This window comes from Asparagus officinalis, chromosome 7 (genome assembly GCF_001876935.1).
Source record: "Asparagus officinalis chromosome 7, Aspof.V1, whole genome shotgun sequence".
Lineage (NCBI taxonomy): Eukaryota > Viridiplantae > Streptophyta > Magnoliopsida > Asparagales > Asparagaceae > Asparagus > Asparagus officinalis.
Window position 1 is genome coordinate 149,643,768 of NC_033800.1, and position 24,014 is coordinate 149,667,781.

The following is a 24,014-nucleotide window of genomic DNA, read 5'->3' on the forward strand; positions in this document are numbered from 1 at the left end:
AACTGCAGGAGGTCCAGCGGCTCGAACTTTGCCGGGTAGGAGACCGCATCCCATTCAATTGGATACGGTCTGACAACCCCCAGCTTGTTCGCATGCTTCTGGAGCTTCAAGGCGTCGAGTTGACTTTGGAGATCGTCAAACCTCTTGTCTCTTGGGTTATGGCCCGAAGATGACGCTCCTCTAGATGACTCGGATGAGGAGTGAGAAGGAGTAGGCACCCGCTCTTTGTGCTTCAAGGATTTATGCGAAGCCCGCGAAGTCCTCTCTCTCTTCCTCTTCTTCTCGCTCAGGAGCTGCTCCAACATCTCCTTCAGGGAGTCGATGGTTGCTTGTTGCTCGTCGAGCCTCCTAGACATCTCCTCAGGGATGTCAGTCATGTGCACATTTGTGTGCTTGCCCTGAACTGAGCTTGAAGTCTCCGACATTGCCACTGCTGAGCAATCGTCGTCGTCGTCAGAGACGGACGTCAGACCCGTGCAGGCAAACGAGGTGGCCACCCCCATTTGGGCGTGAGCGTGTTGGCGAGGTTCATGCTGGCGAGGTTCGCCCGTCAGGCGAGATTGGCACAGTGTGCCTGCGCCTGTCTGGCGAGCTGTTGCTTCGCCTTTCTGGCGATCTTGGGCCGTCAGGCGAGCTTGGTGAAGTTCGCTTGTTTGACGAAGCCCTCTTAAACTGCAGAGTTCGCCAGGTGCCCTTGGTTCGCCAAAATTGAGCACCTTGCTCACAGAGTGGGGCTCGCTTAAACTGCTAGGCTCGCCCGATTTGAGCGGTTCGCCAAAAATGGAAACCTGGCTCAAGAGGTTGGGCTCGCCTAAACTGCTAGGCTTGCCCGATTTGAGCGGTTTGCCAAAATCGGGAACCTGGCTCAAAGAGATGGGCTCGCCTAAACTGCTAGGCTCGCCTGATTTGAGCGGTTCGCCAAAAATGGGAACCTGGCACAAAAGGTTGATTCCCCCCAAGCTTGAATAATAATTCAGGCTGTCGTGGGGGATGAGGGATTGCGCCTCGAGACGAGCGAGAGCTTTTCGTCGCCGCTGTTTGGATCTTTTTGAACGAGGAGCGTTCATGTCGACGACGGAGGCGTATTCTGCGTCGACACAAATGGTTGATTCCTCTTGCACAGGGGTCTGCGAGGATCGTTCATCGACCCATTCAGCAGCCCCTAGACCTGCATTCTCGAATCTCGGCTCGGCCTCAACTGGTTCGGGGGGAAAAGAACCCCCTGCCTCGGCTTGGGTAGATCCCTCAGGCTTGGTTGCCTCAGCCTCTTGGGGCTGGGCCACCCGCACGACTCTGCAACCATCGCGAGATGTATTGCTGCGAGAAGAGGACGATTGTAAGTACCCTTCGAATTTGATCACAAGGGACTCAACAGTAGTCCCTGCAGCAACTTCGTCAGACTGCGCCACCACCAATTCATCTGAATGAACGGATTCTCCCACTGTGGTCGCCATCTTCTGTAGGGTGAAAATTTGATTCTTCCGAAGAAAGGAGTTTCGTTTGTATTTATAAGAAAGCTTATTACAAACTAACAAATCAAATATTTACAACAGAAGCAGAGGGAAGGCCCTCTTTGTTTTGTGTGGGGACTTTAGGTGGCGATAGGATGCCTCGCTCGGTGCTCGTGCCGAGTCTGCTTCCCTTGGACGATCCGATCGAAGTTGATGCCGGAGCCGGAGCTTCGGTTCTCAAATGAGGGAGCCTTTGGCAAAGGTCCAGGTTCAACCTTTGGGAGATTAGCCAGCAGAATATGCAACGGCCAATCCCCCTTCTTCATGCTGCTGAAGATGGGTTTTAACAGGCAAGGGATGGCATGGGCTCTCCCTTGATTCATGGGATTTGACCACTAATAGAGGTGAGGGAGATAGCTTGACTGCTCCTTGAATTATGGGATGTGACCACACGTTGTTCGGAGACGTCCTGCTGTTCATTCGTACCGTCAATGGTCATTCGAAGAGCTGTGCTCTGCATCACGCTACATAGGAGTGGGAAAGCCCCTCCTCGTATGCGTGACAACGGCTGTCAGATGCTTGCGTGGATCTGACCAACCACCGAGCGTTGGCGGCTCTCGTCCCTTCACCTGGACAACTGAGGTGAGCCGCATTTATGAGGGTGCAGGCTGTTTCGGCGCCTGTCCGCTCATTCGTACTGTGGACGGCCATCTGACGGGCCTGGAGTATTGTGCCCTCTCCCTTGATTTGTGGGATTTGACCACTGATGTAACTGTTCCCATACTCCAAGTGGGCAGTTGACAGTGAGCTGGCGAGTCTGCAGCTTGGGTCTGCAGGCGAGCTTGCAGGCGAACTGGGTCTGCAGGTGAGTTTGGGACTGCAGGCGGACTTGGGTCTGCAGGCGAGCTAGCAGGCGAACTGGGTTTGCAGGCGAGCTCAGGTGCGCAGGCAGACTTGGGTCTGCAGGCGGATTTGGGACTGCAGGCGAATTTGAGTTGCAGGCGAGCTCTTGAGCATGGATCGAAGAATAGGCCGTAACTTTCAAACCGTAAGTCGGAATTGGACGAATTATATATGAAAATCGCCTATCTCGACGAGATGGAGCCATCCGAACCGAGCCTGAGGCTTCGGATGGCTTTCTCCGTTTTGCCAAATTCCTTACGGTTTGGGAGATATCTGCGTTTTCCCCTTTTTATCAGTGTTTTTTTCCCCTTTTTGCTATTTCAGGCTAGGTTTTGGCAGTTTTGTTCTGAACTTCTCTGATAAGGATTTAAAGGCAATTTTTATTGCCTACAACTGCTATATGACATAATCATATGTTGAGTTTTGATAAAGAGAAAAGTTTTACAGGTTTAGAAGCTGACAGAAACCAGATCTGGGTTTCTGTCTGCCTCGCGGTCGACCGCATCGGTCGACCGCTGGGCGTGCAGCAAGGGCAGAGCACGTCTGCCCTCTGCGCGGTCGACCGCGACATCTTGGCGGTCGACCGCACCGGTCGACCGTAAGCATTTACGCTGAATAGTGAAGTTCATCTCCGTGTGCGGTCGACCGCCGCACGGTATTGTGCACAGTTGGTTTTTGCTGAGTGCTTCATGTGTTCGAGAGATTCCCTCGACTATCTTATACTAGTGTTTCTCTGTTGCCATGAATCTAAGCATGATAGATGACCTGAGGGCACCAAATTTAGAATTTATACGTCGGGACGCGTGTGAAATTTGTATAAGTATATTTCTTCATACATCTCATTGATGATTTCTATTTGGTCCACGTGTTGGGGAAACTATGTCACTTCAGTCCTCGTGTTGGACTATAATCCATTAAAGTCCTCGTGTTGGACTATAATCCATTTCAGTTCTCGTGTTGGACATGTACCTTTTAGACCATGTGTTGACCATTCGTTAAGCTATGAGTGCGACAGTTATCCGAATTAGGATATGACACTTATGTAAATTTTTGACCTTTGACACTTATTTGGTTATGACATAACACAGTGTTTAAATTCTGAGATGGGTTGCTTCCCTCTTTATTATTGTTTCTGTATTAGACTTTGGGTTTGGTATTTAGGGATTTACAATTTGAGATATAAGGTATATACATGAGGGTTTCCTTGTTTGGATTATTTCGCTCGACGTACCTATGCTCGTGTTGTAAATTTCTAAATACTAAAACTTCTTTTTAGTTAAGAGTTATGAACTTGAGACTTATTATGTATTAATTGTATTTTCTTATACAACGAGCCCTTTTCCCTTGTTACTCAGACCTTCTGTATTTGAATCTTGTTGAGAACTCTAGTTTATATATTCAGACACTATGCATTTCTGTTTGTTGGATGATGAGATATTAATGTGGTCACTATCATTTCCTCAGTTATTCCTTGTATTATCTTCTACTTACTTTTGTACCTGCACCTGTTGTTGACTCTACTAGATAGATGTTAATTGTGATGGTGAAACATGTTATTACACGGTGTGGTGCAAGGCAGGTTTGACATTCTTGGTTTCACCTTGGACTGCAGCCTTGTGTGAACCCAGGGGCGTCACAACAACCAACCCCAAGGGAAAAGCGCTCGTTGTATATAGAAAATACAATTATTATATAATAGTTAAAATCATTGATTCTAGAAAATAATGGGTTTTAATATTTAGGAAATTACAACACGAGCATAGGTACGTCGAGCGAAATAATCTAAACAAGGAAACCCTCATGTATATACCTTGTATCTCAAATTGTAAAGCCCTAAATACCAAACCCGAAGTCTAATACATGAATAATAAACTAAAAGAAACAACCCATCTCAATACGTAATCAAAAATCACGCCGAAACCATATAAATGTCAAAGGTCAAGATCACGTAAGTGTCGTGTTTAGCCTAGGTAGCTGTCGTGTCCAAATCTCATGTAATCATATCATGTCCTGATTCAGATAAGTGTTATACTCATAGCTTAACAAATGTCCAACACATGGTCTAATATGTAGATGTCCAACACGAGGACTGAATTGGATTATAGTCCAACACGAGGACTTCAATGGATTATAGTCCAACATGAGGACTGAAAGCTGAACGCATGTCCAACACATGGACTATATATATAACTTATGCTAACGTCCATGACGCATATAATTGAAAAGGTACACATATACTAGTAACACACGTATCTCAGTGTGCGGGTCTAAACTGATATCCAAATGTCACTCACATATATAGACAAATGTTCCATACTGTAAATTTAATGCCAGAAAAATCAAGGTAAACAATTCGTACACATAATATACACAACAAAATAAAATCCTGCACAAACAGTATCGCGGTCGACCGCAGAGGCCACTCTGGTCGATCGCAAAAAGGAACAGAGACATTTTGCTCGACAGAACGCCCAGCGGTCGACCGCGCATAGCGCTGCGGTCGACCATGAGACTGGCAGATGCCAAAATTCAGGTTTTTCTCTATTTCAAAATTGATCCAAACAATTTATCCCTACTTCCAAACGATATATCACATATTCTAACACATATGAATCATCATATAACAACATTCAGCATGTAAAAATCATCACTAAAAATTGTGAACATGTATGCCCGTGTTTTAAACTTTATAAAACAGTAAAAATCGAAAATTTAGCTCTTAATAAAACGTTTTCAGATTTAGATCTCTTTAACCACAATCATTAGTGAGCGTTTGAAAACTGAAATACTTGGTTTTCACATCTCATATCATACAGATCTATCTATATACGCAAAATAGTGATTTAGGCTCAAGAAAACTCATTAAAATCGTTAGAAAAGCTTGTAAAGACATGGGTGAGAGATTGGGCGAGATGTTACTCGCCTCTGAGGTGAACAAAGCTCCTGGATTCACAAGAGAATGATCCCTTTTGCTGATCCGCACAAAAATCCATCGCAAATCCTTCGAACTCCTCAAAAATCACCAAACATGAAGAAATATTCATATCGAAACAAGAAAAACAGCTTTGGGAAAATTAATCTCTCGAACTCGTAACTACAATAACCCAAATCAAAGATCAATCTTTGAGACAAATATTGCGCTTCCCGCAGCTGATCGAACAAGTCATAAATCCTAACAAATCTGAACAGTGAACTTGTTCGCATCATAAAAATCTACACATAATCATAGGTTACCGTCCTCATTCTCCCGAAGAGGATCAGTATTCCCATAAATAAAAGATACTCCAGTGAGTAATACTCTAAGATAATAACTTATTTATCTAACTCTATCTGTAGCTCCCTTACCTCAGCAGGTGCCGTATGATAGGGTGCTCGGGATATCGGTACTGTGCTCGGCTGCAACTCGATGCAGGAACCAACCTCTCTCACTGGAGGAAATCTAGGTATGTCTTGAAAGACATCCTGATACTCTGAGACAACTCCAATCTCACACAAATCAGCACTCCGATCCCTCCGCATCACCTACTCGACATATACCAGAAATGACCCCACATTCCGGTCACCCTGTGAGGTCGCTACTATCTATATAAATCTAACGAATGCTCACAAACTAACTATTTTAGTAAAACAATCGATACTAACATGGTATGATGATAGCTAATCCATACCAAGAAAAAAAAATATATCAAAATTTGACATCAGCAACACGATCAACTCGATGACTAACTCAGACTCATCTAGTCTGATGACTCATCTCCTACAGATAGAAGGGACACTCCTTCTAGAGGAGTCGAGACTAACAACGGAATATCTATGGCATGTGCTACAAGCTGAAACCTATCAACGAAGGTATGAAAGATAAGAAGTAAGCAATTTTCCTAACTCAAACTAGATCCGAGCTGAAAAGGAAATTACGAAGAAAGCTCCGCTCGTACCCTGATCACGCGGTACTACTGAATAGACTCTGCTGGATAATGCAAATCTCCTGGGTGATGCAAATATGGTCTGCTGACCCTTAATCCTCGGATTAACAAGTAATGCCTCTATTTCCCTACTGCTGGCTGTAATTACGACTCTGAGACTGTCGTCCGTGACCTCTACCTTGCTGGCTCCCTGCTGTTGTACTGCGACAATTCTTTAGCTCTTTGTTCGATCTTGTTGTGATTGTATCATATACTCCAAATTCTGCGCTACTTCGGCGCTTTCGAATCATATTGTGCTCCTTTCTTATATTGTCCTTGTTGCTGGGTTAAAATCATTCTCCCGCTGCTAGGATTCTCTTGCCATTGTCATTTTTACTATTCTGGAATTCTCTTGCCATTGTCATTTTTACTATTCTGGTTTTAATTTCTTCCTTCACTACGGGTATATCTCCCTACTTTACTTAGACTAGCTCTAACTGCTTGTTGAAGTAGTGACTAAAATTCTCCCAAATAGGTGATAATTGCTACCCCGTCAAAAATCTGGATGTTGTTGCTATCCTCCAGCGATGCCCTCAGCGCTGAATACATCTAACTTCTGCTTGGTACTAAATCGACGTTCAAGGAATTTTCACATACATCTAACTGCGCCTTGAAACTCTGTTGCTCTCATTGTCTGATATCTTTCTTATTCTTTCAGAGCTAAACCTCCTGCTCTGCGGCTCTATAAATAGCTGATTGTGATGGTGGTACCTTCATAAGTATTGCTTCTTTACTTTCACGACAGGTACAACCGGTGATGGAACTCCTGGAAGTGATACTGCTGACGGAAATGGATACACTTCTAGCTCCTCGAGTGTTGTAAGATCTTGTTGCTAACGGTGCCATGAAGTTGATCAAATACTATGGAGCCTGCTGCGGCTCGACTCTGCATGCCCAGCTCTCCAGGTATGAGTTTTACCTCGACCACATCCTCGTTTCGATATTTATAATATCAAAAGGAGAGCTTAATTATCACAATAAGTGAGATAATAAATATATATATACAACGTATCTCAATACGAATTCATAACACATAGTAATCACGCAAATACCTTCAATCAACATAAAATAGTTGTCATAAAAAAATATTCTCGAATTTTGAGATATACGCAGATATCGTCCTCACTCATACTAGGGAATCCTTAGCGGACTCTATACATGAATCTTAAGAAACTCTGTCCTAGCTCCACGACTCGACACAGGATGATCATAAGGATACTAGAACTAGAGCTCTGATACCAACTGTGACGCCCCTGGGTTCACACAAGGCTGCAGTCCAAGATAAAACCAGGAATATCAAACCTACCTTGTACCACACCGTATAATAACATGTTTCACCATCACAATTACTATCTCTCTAGTAGAGTCAATAATAGGTGTAGGTACAAAAGCAAGTAAGAGATAATACAAAAATTAACTGATGAAATAATAGAGATTAAATTAATATTTCATCATCTAACATACTGAAATACAAGTAAATGTCTGAAATAAATGAACTGGAGTTCTCAACAAGTCTCAAATACAAAATGTCTGATAAGAGGAAATAAGACACACAACCTTTACAATTTCTAGAATAAAACTCTCAAATGTCTAAACAAAAGTCTACAGTGGAGCTCAAAAGAAAATATAACTAAATAGACGGCTGAAGCTAAAGTGCATCGCCATCAACCTGCGACTATCCGGACTCCTGGCTCGTTACCTGAAAGGGGGAGGGACAACGAGCGTCAAAGCGCTAGTGAGCAACATCACAACCAACCCCAAGGGAAAATGGCTCGTTGTATACAGAAAATACAGTTATTACATAATAGTTAAAATCATTGATTCTAGCAAATAATGGGTTTTAATATTTAGGAAATTACAACACGAGCATAGGTACGTCGAGCGAAATAATCCAAACAATGAAACTCTCATGTATATACCTTGTATCTCAAATTGTAAAGCCCTAAATACCAAACCCGAAGTCTAATACATGAATAATAAACTAAAAGAAACAACCCATCTCAATACGTAATCAAAAGTCACGCCGAAACCATATAAATGTCAAAGGTCAAGATCACGTAAGTGTCGTGTTCAGCCTAGGTAGCTGTCGTGTCCAAATCACATGTAATCATATCATGTCCCGATTCAGATAAGTGTTATACTCATAGCTTAACAAATGTCCAACACATGGTCTAATATGTAGATGTCCAACACGAGGACTAAATTGGATTATAGTCCAACACGAGGACTTCAATGGATTATAGTCCAACACGAGGACTGAAAGCTGAACGCATGTCCAACACATGGACTATATATATAACTTATGCCAACGTCCATGACGCATATAATTGAAAAGGTACACATATATTAGTAACACACGTATCTCAGTGTGCGGGTCTAAACTGATATCCAAATGTCACTCACATATATAGACAAATGTTCCATACTGTAAATTTAATGCCAGAAAAATCGAGGTAAACAATTCGTACACATAATATACACAAAAAATTAAAATCCTGCACAAACAGTATCGCGGTCGACCGCAGAGGACACTCCAGTCGACCGCAAAAAGGAGCAGAGACATTCTGCTCGACAGAACGCCCAGCGGTCGACCGCGCATAGCGCTACGGTCGACCGTGAGACTGGCAGATGCTAAAATTCAGGTTTTTCTCTATTTCAAAATTGATCCAAACAATTTATCCCTACTTCCAAACGATATATCACATATTCTAACACATATGAATCATCATATAACAACATTCAGCATGTAAAAATCATCACTAAAAATCGTGAACATGTATACCAGTGTTTTAAACTTTATAAAACAGTAAAAATCGAAAATTTAGCTCTTAATAAAACATTTTCAGATTTAGATCTCTTTAACCACAATCATTGGTGAGTGTTTGAAAACTGAAATACTTGGTTTTCACATCTCATATCATACAGATCTATCTATATACGCAAAATAGTGATTTAGGCTCAAGAAAACTCATTAAAATCGTTAGAAAAGCTTGTAAAGACATGGGTGAGAGATTGGGCGAGATGTTACTCGCCTCTGAGGTGAACAAAGCTCCTGGATTCACAAGAGAATGATCCCCTTTGCTGATCCGCACAAAAATCCATCGCAAATCCTTCGAACTCCTAAAAAATCACCAAAAACGAAGCTAGGGTTTGAGAGGAGAGAGAGAAGGGGGGCTGAGGCTATTAGGGTTCAAAAGAGGGTTCTGAGAGCTTCAAAACAAGTATATATACCTAGGATAACAACCGGGTTTGGTATAAACAAAACCAACCCGAAAACAGAACTGAAACTGGCGTCTGCGCGCCCAGCGGTCGACCGCCGAGCCCACTGCGGTCGACCGTCTGACAGTCTGCACACAGATTAAGGTTCGGTATAAAAGCCATAACTTTCTAATACGACTTCGGAATGAGGTGATCTAAGATTCGTTGGAAAGCTGTTGAAAAGACCTACAACTTTGATCTTTTTAGTTTTTCCAAATTCTAACTGAAACAATATGTAAAACACATAAACTCTTAACTAGTCATAGATTTACCAGATTTATACATCGAGCATGAAATGTGCATCTGCTCTTATATATATACATATATACATTGAATTGATCTCAAATCAATTCCTAGCATACTCAAACATCAGATATATTATTTATAAATGTATAACATATTTATTATTATTTATCATAAAATATTTAAATTTTTGGGGTTTTACATAAATCCACGAAACTACTTACCTATGGCTCGAAATGACTAAAAATGCCTAATGGCCATAGGTTATAACTCATAAAATCGTGAATTTTAGGCTCTAGAAAAATTATTTGTCTATGGATCAAAAGTACTAAAAATGACCAAAAATCATGGATTACAGTTTATGAAGTCATGAATTTTGTCTACCGTGAAATTATTTTCAAATGGATCGAAACTACTAAAAATAGACAAAAATCGTGAATTTTGGTCTCGTCGAAATTATTTATCAATGGGACGAAATGACTAAAAATGGCTAATAATTATAGATTATAGTTCATGAAATTGTAAATTTTTACCTTCGAGAAATTATTTGTCAACAGATTGAAACCAATAAAAAAGGCCAAAAATCGTGGGTTATAGCTCATGAATGCGTCAATTTGGGCCTCTACGAAATTATTTGCCAACGTGCCAAAACAATTAAAATAACAAAAATAGTGACTTATAGCTTATCAAATTATGAATTTTGATCTTTGCGAAATGATTTGCCAACATGTCAAAATGGCTAAAAACAACCAAAATTATGGTGTTATACCTCATGAAATTGTGAACTTTGGACTCCGCAAAATTATTTACCAATGGACCCAAATGACTAAAACTGATAAAAAATTATGAATTATAGCTCATAAAATTATGGATTTTGATCTCTGTAAAATTATTTACCAATGAGTCAAAAAGACTAAAAATGTCCAATAACTGTAGGTAGATGAAATATTAAATTCTGGCCTCTAGGAAATTATTTACCAACAAGTTAAAAAAACTTAAAATGGTCCAGAATCGTGAGTTATAGCTCAAGAAATAGTCAATTTTAGCCTCTGTGAAACTATTTTCCAGTAGTTAAAACATCTACTATGCCTAAAAATATGAATTATAGCTAATAAAATTATGAATTCTGACATCTGTGCCCATGGGTTAAAAGGATTAAAAATGGTCAAAAATTGTCAGTTATAGCTCATGGGATCATGAATTTTAGTCTCTACGAATTTTTTTACAAATCGATCGAAATAACTAAAACTAGCCTAAAATCATAGGTCATAGCCCATGAAATTTTAAATTTTGGCCTCCATAAATTATTTGCTAACAAGTTGAAATGAGTAAAAACTGCTAAAAATCATTTGTTATAGCTCATGGAATCTTGAATAAGCCTTTGGAAAATTATTCGCTAACAGGTTGAAACCACTAAAAATGGTTAATAACATTGAGTTATAATTCATGAGTCGTGAATTATGACCTTTGTAAAATTATTTGCAAATGGGTTAAAATGACTAAAAATGACCAAAAATCGAAGGTTATAGCTCACGAATGCATAGGGGGAGTTTGCATATCATATTCCATATATTATGAAACTGAGTTTGACACATTTCATGTATCAAATATTCGTTGTTTTGATTTCAATTTTTTGGTTTGTTATTATCAATAGGGGGAGTTTCTTAGAACTGTGTTTGTATGTGTCCGTACAATTGACTTAATTTGATGAATATTAAACACTCATATTGGCCTAAAGTTATAAGAAGTTAGAATCAAGTTTGAAAGTGAAAAGAGCAAGAAATGAGTTAAAATCAGCAAAATAGGGTGTTACTTATTGATGAGATAACATGTTCATCGATGAGGCAACATGCTCATTGATGAGCCTAGAGCTAAGCGCATCGATGAGGAGGTCAAGCTCATCGATCAGTCTGAGAAGAACAGAGAATGACAGAAAGCAAAATTGATTACAAGGTCTCGATCATCGATGAGACAACATGCTCATCGATGAGCCTGGAGCTATGCTCATCAATGAGTCACATCGATAAGTGGAGCTCTGATTTCATAATCCCGATCTGATTTGGACTCAATCTGTACATTTATTGCTAAGGCTATTTAAGGGCTCTTTCCTCATGATTTTATTAGAGAATTTCTAATCTAATTCACAAAGAATAAGAGAGAGGAAGAGAGAGAGAGAGGTCTAGGGTTTCACCTTTGGCGATTATTCTTACTCAGACTTCTCAATTTACATCCTCGACACTGTACAACATCATTAGATCGTCAACTTGTAAGGAGTGCTGCCCTTGGACTTCAACATCAACGACATTCTTTATTGATCTTCGCTTAAAGCCTTCGGAGAATGGTTTGCATAAATAAAGGACTATAAGATCTTTTTGTGTTGTGCTTAATTGATATTTAATACATAGTTTTAAACTTATTTTTACGACATACTCAAGCCAATGTGAATTAAGGGTTTACGGTGTACTCAAGCCAAGGTTGAATTGAGAGATTAGTCACTAGCTAGAAGAATTTAGGTTAGACAACAAGTTTGAAGTAAACTAGTGTTTCGGTTTTGTAAGCCTACTGAATTGGGTTTATAACTCAGAAGAACTTTCATCATAGTGAGAAAGCCCATTCGCGAGAACGAACAGTGGATGTGAGATTGTTTATCCAAATCACTATAAAATTTTTTGTGTGTTTAGGTTGTGATTTATTATGATTATTTTCTAAGTTTATTGCTTTGCTTATTGTTTTATTTCCGCTGCATATTTTGTGCTTTTATCAAAAAAACTGCTAGGTACATCCTATTCCCCCCCCCCGCCCCTCCCCCCCCCCCCCCCCCCCCCCCCCCCCCCCCCCCCCCCCCCCCCCCCCCCCCCCCCCCCCCCCCCCCCCCCCCCCCCCCCCCCCCCCCCCCCCCCCCCCCCCCCCCCCCCCCCCCCCCCCCCCCCCCCCCCCCCCCCCCCCCCAAAAAGAAAAAAAAAAAAAAAAAAAGGCTTGCATCTCAAACCCTAACATGAATGTCCAATTAAAAGATAAATAAAATGGCTAATAATCCAATTAACCTGTAAGATAAGACAAACGACACTGGACATAAGACAGAACATGATGCATATTGCATAGGACATAAGACAAAAGATATCATTATTCTTCTCTAATTAAATGTAATAAACATATGACTTCTGCAGTTCTAGAATTGCACTATTTCTTACCAAATCAACTGAATATTTGTTTTAGTAGAATCACAAGGCTTTATCAATATTTATACTTTATATGTTAATCACGGTCTTATCCTTTACTTGCAATAAGCTCCATGATGCACCTACCTTCTCATTGTATTTCTAAACTTTGAACGTTCTTCGAGTAAATTGTACATGAATTAATTTGGATAAACGAGTCAGTTGCCATTGCCCCATCTTCAGTGTTTCATCAGCTAGGTACCCTTTGATTCTACGAAGTCAAGGTGATGCCAACTGAACTCGTGCACTAGTAAAGATCATGCCTTCTGGGAAATTCTCTCCTAATACAAAGAAATACACCAAGATTCTGTGTGTCAAGGATGACAATTTCAGAAAAGTGGCATGCCAAAGTTCTAATCGAGCTAAATTATATACTTAAGTGGGCATATATATACAGAACACAATACAATAATTATGAAGGGTATTTTTGATGCAAATAGCTGTAAATGTGAGTATAAAAATTTCACAAAAGATCTCTGATGCAAATACCTCAGAGTTCTCATCCAAATGCAGGAAGTGAAGGTAAGGTTCTGTAAATCCTACAGACACGATTTCAAATACACCGCATTTCAGAAATTCGTATATGATGGTCAGTTGGTAACAAAAATTAGTTGCAGATCTAAGTATACAATGATATAGGTACATTGGCTAATCATTGGTCTATTGTTTTGGTTCAATTGCAGTTGAGTACCTAAAATACATACACCTTAGTTTCTCTACAATTTTGATATCCTGTATTCTCACACCTTTTGCAATCGACGTATTTTCCTTTAGTTTCTCTACAATTTTGATATCCCGTATTCTCACACCTTTTGCAATCGACGTATTTTCCTTTAGTTTGTAGCTAAATACTCCAGTTCTCATTTGAGTCACAAGTGATAGGTTTTGGACACTAATATTTGTCAAAGATATAACAATAACAACAGTGATAAAGATAATTCGGCTTCTTTTGGAGTATATCCATCATCATAAAGGTCATTTAAAAGAAAATAATTTGAGGTATTAAACTGCATACACAATCATATCAAAGTATATAAATGCTAATATTCAGAAATTTTTTGGGTACTTGGTGTAGTTAACTTATATTGTTTCCATCAGAGACTACTAAGGATTATCGACATTCTCCCTCGTGAATGATCCTTCAGTCAGGGACTAAGATTTGAAGGCAACATAATATTGGATTCTTTTCAGTTGGAAAAAGAAAACAAAACGAAAGAAACGGACAGTAAAAAAAAGAAGAAGAAGAAGAAGAAGAAAACACTTTCATAAAGAAGAGAGGAACAATCAAATTTATAGGGTTAATTGCGAATACACCCCCTGTACTATCTCTCGATTGTGCATAGCCCCTTTGTAGTTCTGTCGGTGCCGATAGACCATTTGAGTGAACTTTTTTGACTCTTTTAAGCGTAAAAAAAAATTCACTCAGGGGGTCTATCTGCACTCGGCCAAATTGTAAAGGGGGTCTATCCACATGAATAGTACAGAGGGTCTATCCGCAATGATAGTGCAGGGGATCTATTTGCAATTAACCCAATTTTATGCTTGAAATACATTTGGAACTAATTGCACCTTCCCACACAAAAACACTGACATGACACTCCACAGCTATCATCGCACGCAACTTGACAAACCCTAAAATAGTCGCTCGTCCCCGTGTCTTCGAGGTAGCAATCAGACTCAAAAGACCAGCAGTAACATCAGGCAAAAACTCAGGACTATCAACCAACCTATCAACAAGTAATTCAACTGGTGTTCCTATATACTCAGTTTTCCTCGCCCCTATCCTCCCTGCAGCTATCGGAGCCTCGCCAACAAGCACATCGTGGTAGTAGACTACAGCTGCTGACTCGTAGTATATGAAAGGGGCTAGATTACGATTTTTGAGCAAGACATCGACACCCATTATAATGCTATGGATGATTGTGTGGTCCGGGCTGAAATCAAAGTGCAGGAGGCTGACCGGTGTAGGTATTACCACCGGTGGTCTTGGTCTGAATATGAAGTAGAGGATGAGGACGGCTAGTGCAAGGAGGGCGAGGACTCCGATGGCGAAGGCCATGAGCTTTTTCTTATGTGTTTCCTTCATAGATGAGGGCTGTGAGGTTTTTGTAAGTAGAGTGATTCAAGTAGAAGATTGTGATGCATGATATAGGGACGTGTCAGGTCAGTGCATTTGCTTACTTATATTTCATTGAAAGAGCGAACCAAATTCATGATATTTTGGTTTTATTTGCGGGCAGAGTGTTTGCTTAGGGCAATAGCTTATCCATTCTAAGTACCTTCGAATCAATACTAGGATGCCATAACTTGAATATTACTCTAACTTGAATATCACTCTTTTGCTCTTCATTAGCTTTAAGTGCTAATAAAACATACCTGCAGTGGGTAATTACTAAACAGGGATGGAACAAACTAGAAGCTTCTTCATAGTCTAAAGTTTGTTAACCATCAATTTACCAAACAATCATATTTAAATGTAACTCTCAAACACATTTCTAATTAGACTCATCATTCTTTGAACTAAAATCGGAGGTTAACTATTATTCGATTCATAAGTCAGATTCACATTTGTCTCCCAAGTTATATAGTTGCACAAGAAATATTACATATCATCATATTGCTTTGTAGTCATTTCTCCTCTACCCCAACAAACCCATTCATATATTTACTAAATGTTACCGATGATCGACAGCTTGAGATGAAATTTTACAAAATTCAAACAAAATATTTTACACACAATTTACAAGGGCTCACAATAAACTGTCGACGTAGAACATATGAGAACAGATAGTATAACCTTGTATATATACACACAAAAGCCAACAACAAAAACAAAACATAATCAGTGAACAGGAATCATGATTTGTATAAAGTGTAACAATAATTTAGTAGACAAAAAAAATGAGCTTGAAGACAGGCTCTAACAAAGACATGTCCAAGAATTAGGCGACTGACCTGGGTAACTTGGCATAAAGTGGAGTTCTGCAACATCAAAACATAAACAGCTTCTTGATTCAACAGAACCAGGCATAAAATACGGAACATAATTTTGAAGCCCTGAATCAAATAAGAAACACATCAATATTATCTTTACAGTTTATGGCTTAAAGCAGCAAAGTTAAGCAAGATAAATAAGTTTACTACCCGGTTTAATCAGTACAAAAACTTAAAACAAAGCTTTCTGCTGAAAGAATATGTGAGCGCACAAAACAACAGTTTAACACATTAGCAGCCAATTTCGCCAAAACATAACAGCTCATTGGCACTATCCGTGTTGCATATTGCAATAACCTGATAACGTAAGCAGCAATATTTTTAAATCCAGCTATTTTCCCATGTTTCATGAGAATGTTAGGCGTAAACTCCACCTTGCCTATTTCACATAGACCATCAGTTGAGGCATTGTTTCTACGATCCTTAATGCCCCCTCTAGCTTCCCTCCTTCACAATGCCCCTTGACCACAATGGCAAAGGTTTTTATATTCGTGTAAGGACCATTGTTAACACTGTCGTCAAGGATTCTCAAAGCTTCATTCAACCTCAACTTGACACAAAAAAAAAATCGGTTATTTAAGTCACACGCAGGTTACCCCAGTCAGAGTGAGAGAAATGCCCGTCTCGAGTATCTGATCACGAGGCAATTTGGATTCTACCACCATGCACTAAAATAAGCAGGAACACAATTAGAATTCACCGTGCTAGTCTCCAACCAAACCTTCGTCACTTCCCTCGTCAAGGTCAAGCCCATCTCCAAATGCAAGCTCTAATCGGAGGAGACAAACACGGTTGAGCCATTTCTTCGAACGCTTTCTAGCCATGAAGGGCTTGTTGAGTTTGGCAGTAACAATTGAAGACAATATCGGACATATGGCAGTATGAAGTCTTTGAATATGTGTTAATAATAGTACATCCATTATGTTTATCTTGGAGGGAACACTGGAACTTCAGCTTACAGTATAATACTGTTTATCAATGAAATACAGTATTAAATAAAATAGTTTCAGCTTCGATGAATATTTACTTACTGCACGCAAAACATATAGGTTCTACATAAAAAAAACAATAAACCATCATTTTTCTATAAAAAAAAAACAAATCATGATAAATTTATAAATAGGGAAAATTTCACAGTAACTTTTACAAATATAGAAATCTTGGTGGCAAAAATAGGTGACTAAAATACCTACCTAACTGCCAACCTCCTTTGAGAACGGGTCTCCTCTCCTCTTTCCTTTGCCCAAAAAAAAAAAAAAAAAACAAATAATAATCACCACGGACTAATTCTAGATTCTAAACATCCTCTAAATTACCAAAATAACCTCAGCTCCTCCTCCTCCTCTTCTCTCCCTCCAAATTCCTTTGCCCAGTTCGATCCCTCCCACCCCAGCGCTCTCGGTTTGGGTCCTCTTCTCTCAAAAATGTCTTTAAAGTAAAAAAAGGATCCATTTCGATCGCAGGGGCTTGATTCCCTCGCAAAATATTTTGTGGGTTTTTTTTTATTTTATTTTTTTAATATTTTGGCGGGGAGTTTGTTGGGTTTTGATTTGGAATTAGGAGATGTGGAGGGATCCAGGGCTTCCTACTGATTCCTTCTATGAGGTCAGGGCTGAGTGCGCCGATGATGTCCCCAAGACCAATTCCATTTCGACATGAAGTTGTGCAGCTGATTTATTTGAAACGTGGTGAGTTAAGCTTTGCTTATTTGTTGGAATTTTTGTTGGGAAGAAAAATGATCAAAATTTTACATGGGGTTTTATCTTTAGATTAGAAATCATTTATATGTTTTGTGATATATCAATTGAAATCTTGGACCCTTTACCCTGCCACGATTTCTTATGAAGGAGACTCTTCATTAGCGTGACTCTCCATTTCTCAAAGGAAAAAAAAAATTTAATCCAATTGGTAGTACTGGACTTTGTGTTTGTGCCTTTATTTGATTTAGTACACAAAACTGTCTTTATAGAAATTTTACTATGGTTTGTGTTAGCTTTTACTCATTTATCAAGTACATATGTTTGCGATTTGTTAATGCAGAATGGTAAAACTCTTAGCCAAAGAAGATGGCAGGCTGCATTTAGTCCAGAGGGTTACTTGGATATAGCACCAACTCTAACCCGAATTCAAAGAGGAGTAAGGCCACTTTATCCACTTCTCAAAGGAGAAAAAATTTAATGATGAAAACGTTTTCCTATAAACATCCTAATTATGGATATTTTACTATTTGTTAATAAGGATATCTTTAATTGATTAGGGTATCCATCCCACAATTAGAGGAGAAGTTTGGGAGTTTCTACTTGGTTGTTTCGATCCCAGAAGCACCTATGAAGAGAGAGATCAAGTGCGGCAAAGACGAAGGTAGATCCCTTTTATGGTAGACCTTCTTGAAGTCTTTAAACTCTGTATGTGCATGTTGAACTAAATCTGTATTTCATGATTTAGCTCTAGACATTTGCTACAAATGACTTGCATGTATAAATCATTGTACTTGGTATCTGTATGCCAGATGGAAGTCTTGATGTTAATAAATTTTTACGCAGAGTGAAATATGCCAAATGGAAGGAAGAATGTCGAGCGATAGATTCTCACGTTGGAAGTGGTACACTTATTACAGCTCCAATAATCACAGAGGACGGTGAGCCTATTCAAGATCCTTTGGTGCTGCTTCAAGCCATTCCCAACCAAGCTGATTCAGGAAGCTATGGAAATCTTAGTAGCAACAACTCCCCCGTTGACAAAGGTCAACGAATTACAGACAAGAAAATAATTGAGTGGAAACTGACACTACATCAAATTGGTAGGCATTATTTGATGTGTGCTACCTCTTCTCTTATTTGTCGACAGTTTCAAATGATGCAACTTACATTACATCTGTTCTCTTAAATCAGTTTGGCATCTGTTTCTGCTTGTTTTAAGGAGTAGAAAAATAATTGCAGATCCAGTTCCTGTTTATTTTAGGGAGTCGGAATTCCTGATCATTTCAGTAGCTTTCAGTAATTTCCATAATTTTGTAATTGAATATATTTTCTTTTGTAGGTTAATGTGTAGTGAGGACATTATACTTTCGTCATTGATAGTCTAATACTACATAATTGCAAATATTTGTCCAAAGTAAGACATGGTCTCTTTTTTTATTGTAGCTTTACATTCGCACATAGAGATAATTTGATATCAAGCATATTATGGTAAGAGTGATATTATAAGAGCCATACTTTTATCTTCAGTATAATGAAGAACCCCCCATACTACGATTAATAAATAGCTGGAGTGAAATGTGAATACACTCCCCCTATCTAAACTAATTTTCATTGTGAATTGACTTGACATGACAGGTCTCGACGTTCTTCGTACTGACAGAACACTTGTGTTTTATGAGAAACAAGAAAATCTATCGAAACTGTGGGATATCCTAGCTGTCTATGCCTGGATAGATAGAGATGTTGGCTACTGTCAAGGTAACTGAGAGTATAATTCTCAATCATATTATTCCTACCATATTTTATCAAGATAGTGTCAATGTTACTTATGGTTATGGCCAGGAATGAGCGATCTCTGCTCTCCAATGATAATGCTTCTTGACGATGAAGCAGATGCATTTTGGTGTTTTGAGCGCTTAATGCGCAGATTGGTATGTATCCTTTACTGCCATTTGATTTCAAAAAGTTATTTATCTCTCCAGAAAGTTAGCTCACCTTTCCTCTATCTCTATCTATCAACTGTAAGGAACTTTTATGATCTAGTATAATTTGGCACAAAAAGTTATTGATTTACTTTGTGACAGTAACTTCTTTTGTGTTACTCTGAGTCATTAAAAATATGAAGACCATTAAAATTGATAGCCATATTTGTATCTATATTCTATTAAATTAAATTTCACCATCATGATACTGTGCAATGAATTATTGGCTCAAATCAATATGGTTTTCTATGTATATACTGCCATGACTTCAAAACCTTGCTTATGCGTGTCTTCATGTAATTGAATATAATAATTTATTTTATTGTATCTTCAACTTGCTTTTAATACAAATTGTTATTTATTTTTAAAGCGAGGAAATTTCAGATGCACAGACCAATCTGTTGGCGTCGAGAGTCAACTGCAAAGTTTAGCATCAATTACTCAAGTTCTTGACCCGAAACTTCATCAACACCTTGGTATGTTTTTAGTTCATGTGTGTTGAGTATTTGTACTCTCAGCAATGTGACGATAATGCCGGACAAATACGAGGATTTTTTCTAATTGTTTTAGCTACCCACTGTTCTTTTTGTGTATATTGACACGTGCATCGCTTTTCATCTCAAGACAGCACCATACGCAATTAAGTTCAGGATTTTGCCTTTCTCTGAAGTGAATTCTTTCCCTTGTCTTAAAAATATTGAGAAAGTTAAATTTGGCTTTTGAATGCAGAAACTTTAGGTGGAGGTGACTATCTGTTTGCATTCCGTATGTTTATGGTATTATTTCGCCGAGAGTTCTCATTTGGAGATTCCTTGTTTCTTTGGGAGGTGAGAAGATCAGTTATTTCTGATCCAGATACGCCTGTTTTATACAGAAGAGAATGCTATGTTTGTTCCATCTCTGATGTTTTATATCATAAACTTGTATACAGATGATGTGGGCTCTGGAATATGACCCTGACTTCTTCTCCTTGTACGAAGCACAAGAAGCAGGAGTTTCCGGTGACAAGCAAGAGGGATCTAAAGGGAAAGCAAAATCAATTCGTCAGTTTGGAAAGTATGAGCGTGAAAATATGAGATCTAAAACTGATGCTCCACTCCCCATTACAGTTTTTCTTGTCGCTAGTGTCCTCAAGGACAATAGTGCAAAACTATTGCAAGAAGCGCGTGGCTTGGACGATGTGGTTAAGGTAAAATCAAAGACTAGCGTCGTGATGTTTTTTATAAATCTTTTTCGATCTGTTCTGGTAATAAACATTAAAAAAAACTTCTAGATAAAGGTGTAAATTTCGTCAACTGAGCTTTTTGTCTCACTACCAGATTTTGAATGACATCAATGGAAATTTGGATGCAAAAAAAGCTTGCAGCGGAGCGTTGAAACTTCACAAGAAGTATTTAAAAAAGGTAAGGCTTCTTTTAATAAAGTGTTATGCAGTCATGTTCTCTTAATGTAACGCTTTTCTTTTGTATATATATCATTTATTCTTTATCATTTTTGGGCATGTGTCTTTGAACTAAAAAAATTATGGATCTTGGAACTGATACTAGAGGACACACATTTTACCCTACCATTTTAATGCATAGGAAAATGAGGCGGCATCTGTGGCTGAAACTTAACCAATTTCTGGAGTGACTGAATTTATCTTTTGTTCTCCTTTCCAATCATAGGAAGAACAAAAGCTAATCTGTGGCTTGTAGTCCACAGTTGGCTCTGCAGCTCCTACTTGAATGAATAAATTCCTCAGCAACATCAAATTTTGCATATAATTACATCGAGTAGTGCTAGCGAGACAATTTATTCTGTTCTCCGTGCCTTATCATGTAGTTCCAGATTTTATCAACCTTTTCAGGGATTATTTCCTGGTTTTTATAGGTTTAGTCGAGAAATAAATATGATCCCGTCTTCTTTCTTCCATATACATGTTTTATCAATGCGTGCTTGTGATATAAAGTTGTCATCTGTACATTATTCCAACAGGCAAAGAAACCATAGTCGCCAAGACAAAACTACAGTTCCACAGCAATTTTATGTATTTTCAAAGCATATCAGCTCAGAGGCCTCGGATTCAAGTGCCGTTGGAGGTTCAAGTATGAATGATGTATAAGACGGTGTTGTGTTATGTTAAATTAATTGTACAATGTACACAACATTCTGATTATACCATGACTACAGTCATCGTTGTATACGTGTTGTTCCAAATACAGGAAGCTTCTTATCGGAAGCTTCCTTCATATTTAACAAAATGTGAAAAAGAAGAAAAGAGAATTTATGTCTACATTCTGGAGTTTGTTCTTTGTATTGAAGGGTTTGTTGTTGTTGTTGTTCTGAAGCTTTTTCTTCTCCGTTTGTTAATGTGCGAGTGAATCTTTTTGATGTTTCGAATCTCCAAAGATGTCATAAATAAGAGATGTGGCACCTAAGGGGCTGTTTGTTTTGGGTTTTTTTGCCTCGGGAAGGGGGTGGAAAGCTGCCGGCAGCTTTCCACCCCCTCCCCGAGGCAAAATACTCAAAACAAACAGCCCCTAATTGGATCGATATGCGTACTAGATTTGACTTAACTACTGGATTGCGTGTAATCGCAATACGTATGCTTTTTTTTTAATATCAAGATAGTCGTTTTTGTCTTTTGAAATGATACGTATGTTCGTGGTAATTATGTGAGACAGAAATTTTTATGTCCACCAAACTTAAGTGGATAGGAGGCATTGTCCACCAAACTTTTTATCCACTCATCTTGTCTCAAGATTTGTGCCATTTTTCGTGGATTCAAATATTGTGATTTTGGATTTATCTCGACTTGTAGCATGCAGCGAGTGGCAAGGTGATAAGAAAGTAGATTATAATTTTTGTCATGCAATTACCTGGATTTTAGTTCAGATCTTGTATCAATTAAATGCACTTGTACGTGTGAATTTTCAAGAAAAACTCTATAAGATAATGGTTGTACAGAAGTACACGGTTCATGAAGGTCTTGAACTTGTGTCCTCTTTAGTGTGAGGTGTAACCTAAATATAGTTTGTTTTCGTTTTTTTTAATTTGTATTTGTCCGCGTATGCATCCAAAATAGCGGCCTAACAAAAACACAGCATATTTCGCTTCTCCAATTTTCATGCCGTATTCACGTATACATACAGGAAGTGCGTCCTGTACATTTGAGAGTTTTTGCTTGCACATGTAAGGCATCATTCAGGTCGAAAACCAGCCAATGGAGCAAGCCTTTAACTAAGTTTGCCACAACCAGATAAACCTTGATAGACAATCGAATTCAACTAGAACTAACATACTGTATTTCTAGTTTTCTACCAAGTACCAAGCAAGACGCAACATTTCCCAATACAATGAGCGATAAGATTTCATCACCACGTTACAAAGAAAAAGGGTGTGCTGTGAAAATTTACTGGGGGTGGATGACAATACATCTTAGTTCCTCACGAAAGTATATTACTCAACTTTTCATTTGCTCGTGTGAGTATATATGTAACGTTATTCACATGAACTCTAGGCAACAGCTATTTCATCTGCTGCGCTAAGTTCATTGTCGAACTGAGGCTTCGGATCGAGATCAATGAATTGGTTGGATTTGCTGGCAAGATGTGAGATGCTGACCCTTCCCTGTCTCTTAATGTAGTCTGCAACTGCCTTCATTTCTTCAGGAGAAATGTATATATATTTACCACGGTCATCCATGACACCAGACAATCTCCCTGAACAGTATCAAGCAAGCACAAAATACTTTTTAAATTTCAGAAATGAAAACATTACCATCTATACTAAAACAATTGGGGTTAGTACTAGACCCATGAAGTGTTCATAGCTACAGTACACCCCATTAATCTATAAATATTTTTTCACCGCTAAGTCCAATGATTCCTTCCATTTATTTTTTTAGCCCACTCACATTCATAGTTCTGATTCTTGCCTATAAATCAAAAGTTCTACCCTACTTATTTCCAAACCACCCACTCCCAAACTTTTACTACGATTCGTTGTCTATATATCCAAAGTCTTACCCCCTATTTATTTTTAAAACCTACACACTTCCAAAATCACTTTAGACCCGAAATACAAAGTGATGTTGTTTTTTACCTTTTTTCCAACCAATACCGTGAGACACACGATATTGTGAATTGAGATGAGCTTTTCTACAAACCAAAATCTTAGCGCCATTTATTTTTATACACACCCGATCCATTGAAGCCTTTCTTTATAATCCCAAATACTCTATTGTACTGTTTGTAACTACACTACAGTACATCCCCCCATCAACCCAAAAGTTCTTTTTTTTTTTTTTTTTGGGGGGGGG

General features: G+C 38.8%; 3 protein-coding genes and 1 long non-coding RNA gene across 4 annotated transcripts in view; 1 reads left to right on the plus strand and 3 right to left on the minus strand.

The window, feature by feature from the left end:
* LOC109849862 lies at window positions 12,982-17,452 on the minus strand. The gene is made up of 4 exons (XR_002249251.1): window positions 17,223-17,452; window positions 15,991-16,092; window positions 13,525-13,574; window positions 12,982-13,316 (listed from the first exon to the last, which is right to left on the minus strand). It is a non-coding gene; the product is annotated as an uncharacterized LOC109849862 (long non-coding RNA).
* LOC109849861 (NDR1/HIN1-like protein 2) lies at window positions 14,370-15,199 on the minus strand. Its single transcript, XM_020419746.1, has one exon. It carries the CDS (start codon window positions 15,119-15,121, stop codon window positions 14,561-14,563), a length of 561 nt encoding a protein of 186 aa, XP_020275335.1. The 5' UTR covers window positions 15,122-15,199; the 3' UTR covers window positions 14,370-14,560.
* LOC109847981 (TBC1 domain family member 15-like) lies at window positions 17,593-22,009 on the plus strand. Its single transcript, XM_020417215.1, has 12 exons — window positions 17,593-17,645; window positions 17,877-17,937; window positions 18,070-18,165; window positions 18,287-18,390; window positions 18,573-18,829; window positions 19,365-19,487; window positions 19,572-19,660; window positions 20,082-20,187; window positions 20,441-20,538; window positions 20,643-20,900; window positions 21,031-21,114; window positions 21,689-22,009. The coding sequence occupies exons 1-12, from the start codon at window positions 17,593-17,595 to the stop codon at window positions 21,701-21,703; spliced, it is 1,344 nt and encodes a 447-aa protein (XP_020272804.1). The 3' UTR covers window positions 21,704-22,009.
* The window catches only part of LOC109849469 (DDRGK domain-containing protein 1), a 12,926-nt gene continuing 11,836 nt past the window's right edge, over window positions 22,925-24,014 (minus strand). The window contains exon 8 of the mRNA XM_020419306.1: window positions 22,925-23,415. Within this exon, the coding sequence (XP_020274895.1) occupies window positions 23,210-23,415 (206 nt within the window). The 3' untranslated portion in view covers window positions 22,925-23,209. The remainder of the gene's footprint in view (window positions 23,416-24,014) is intronic.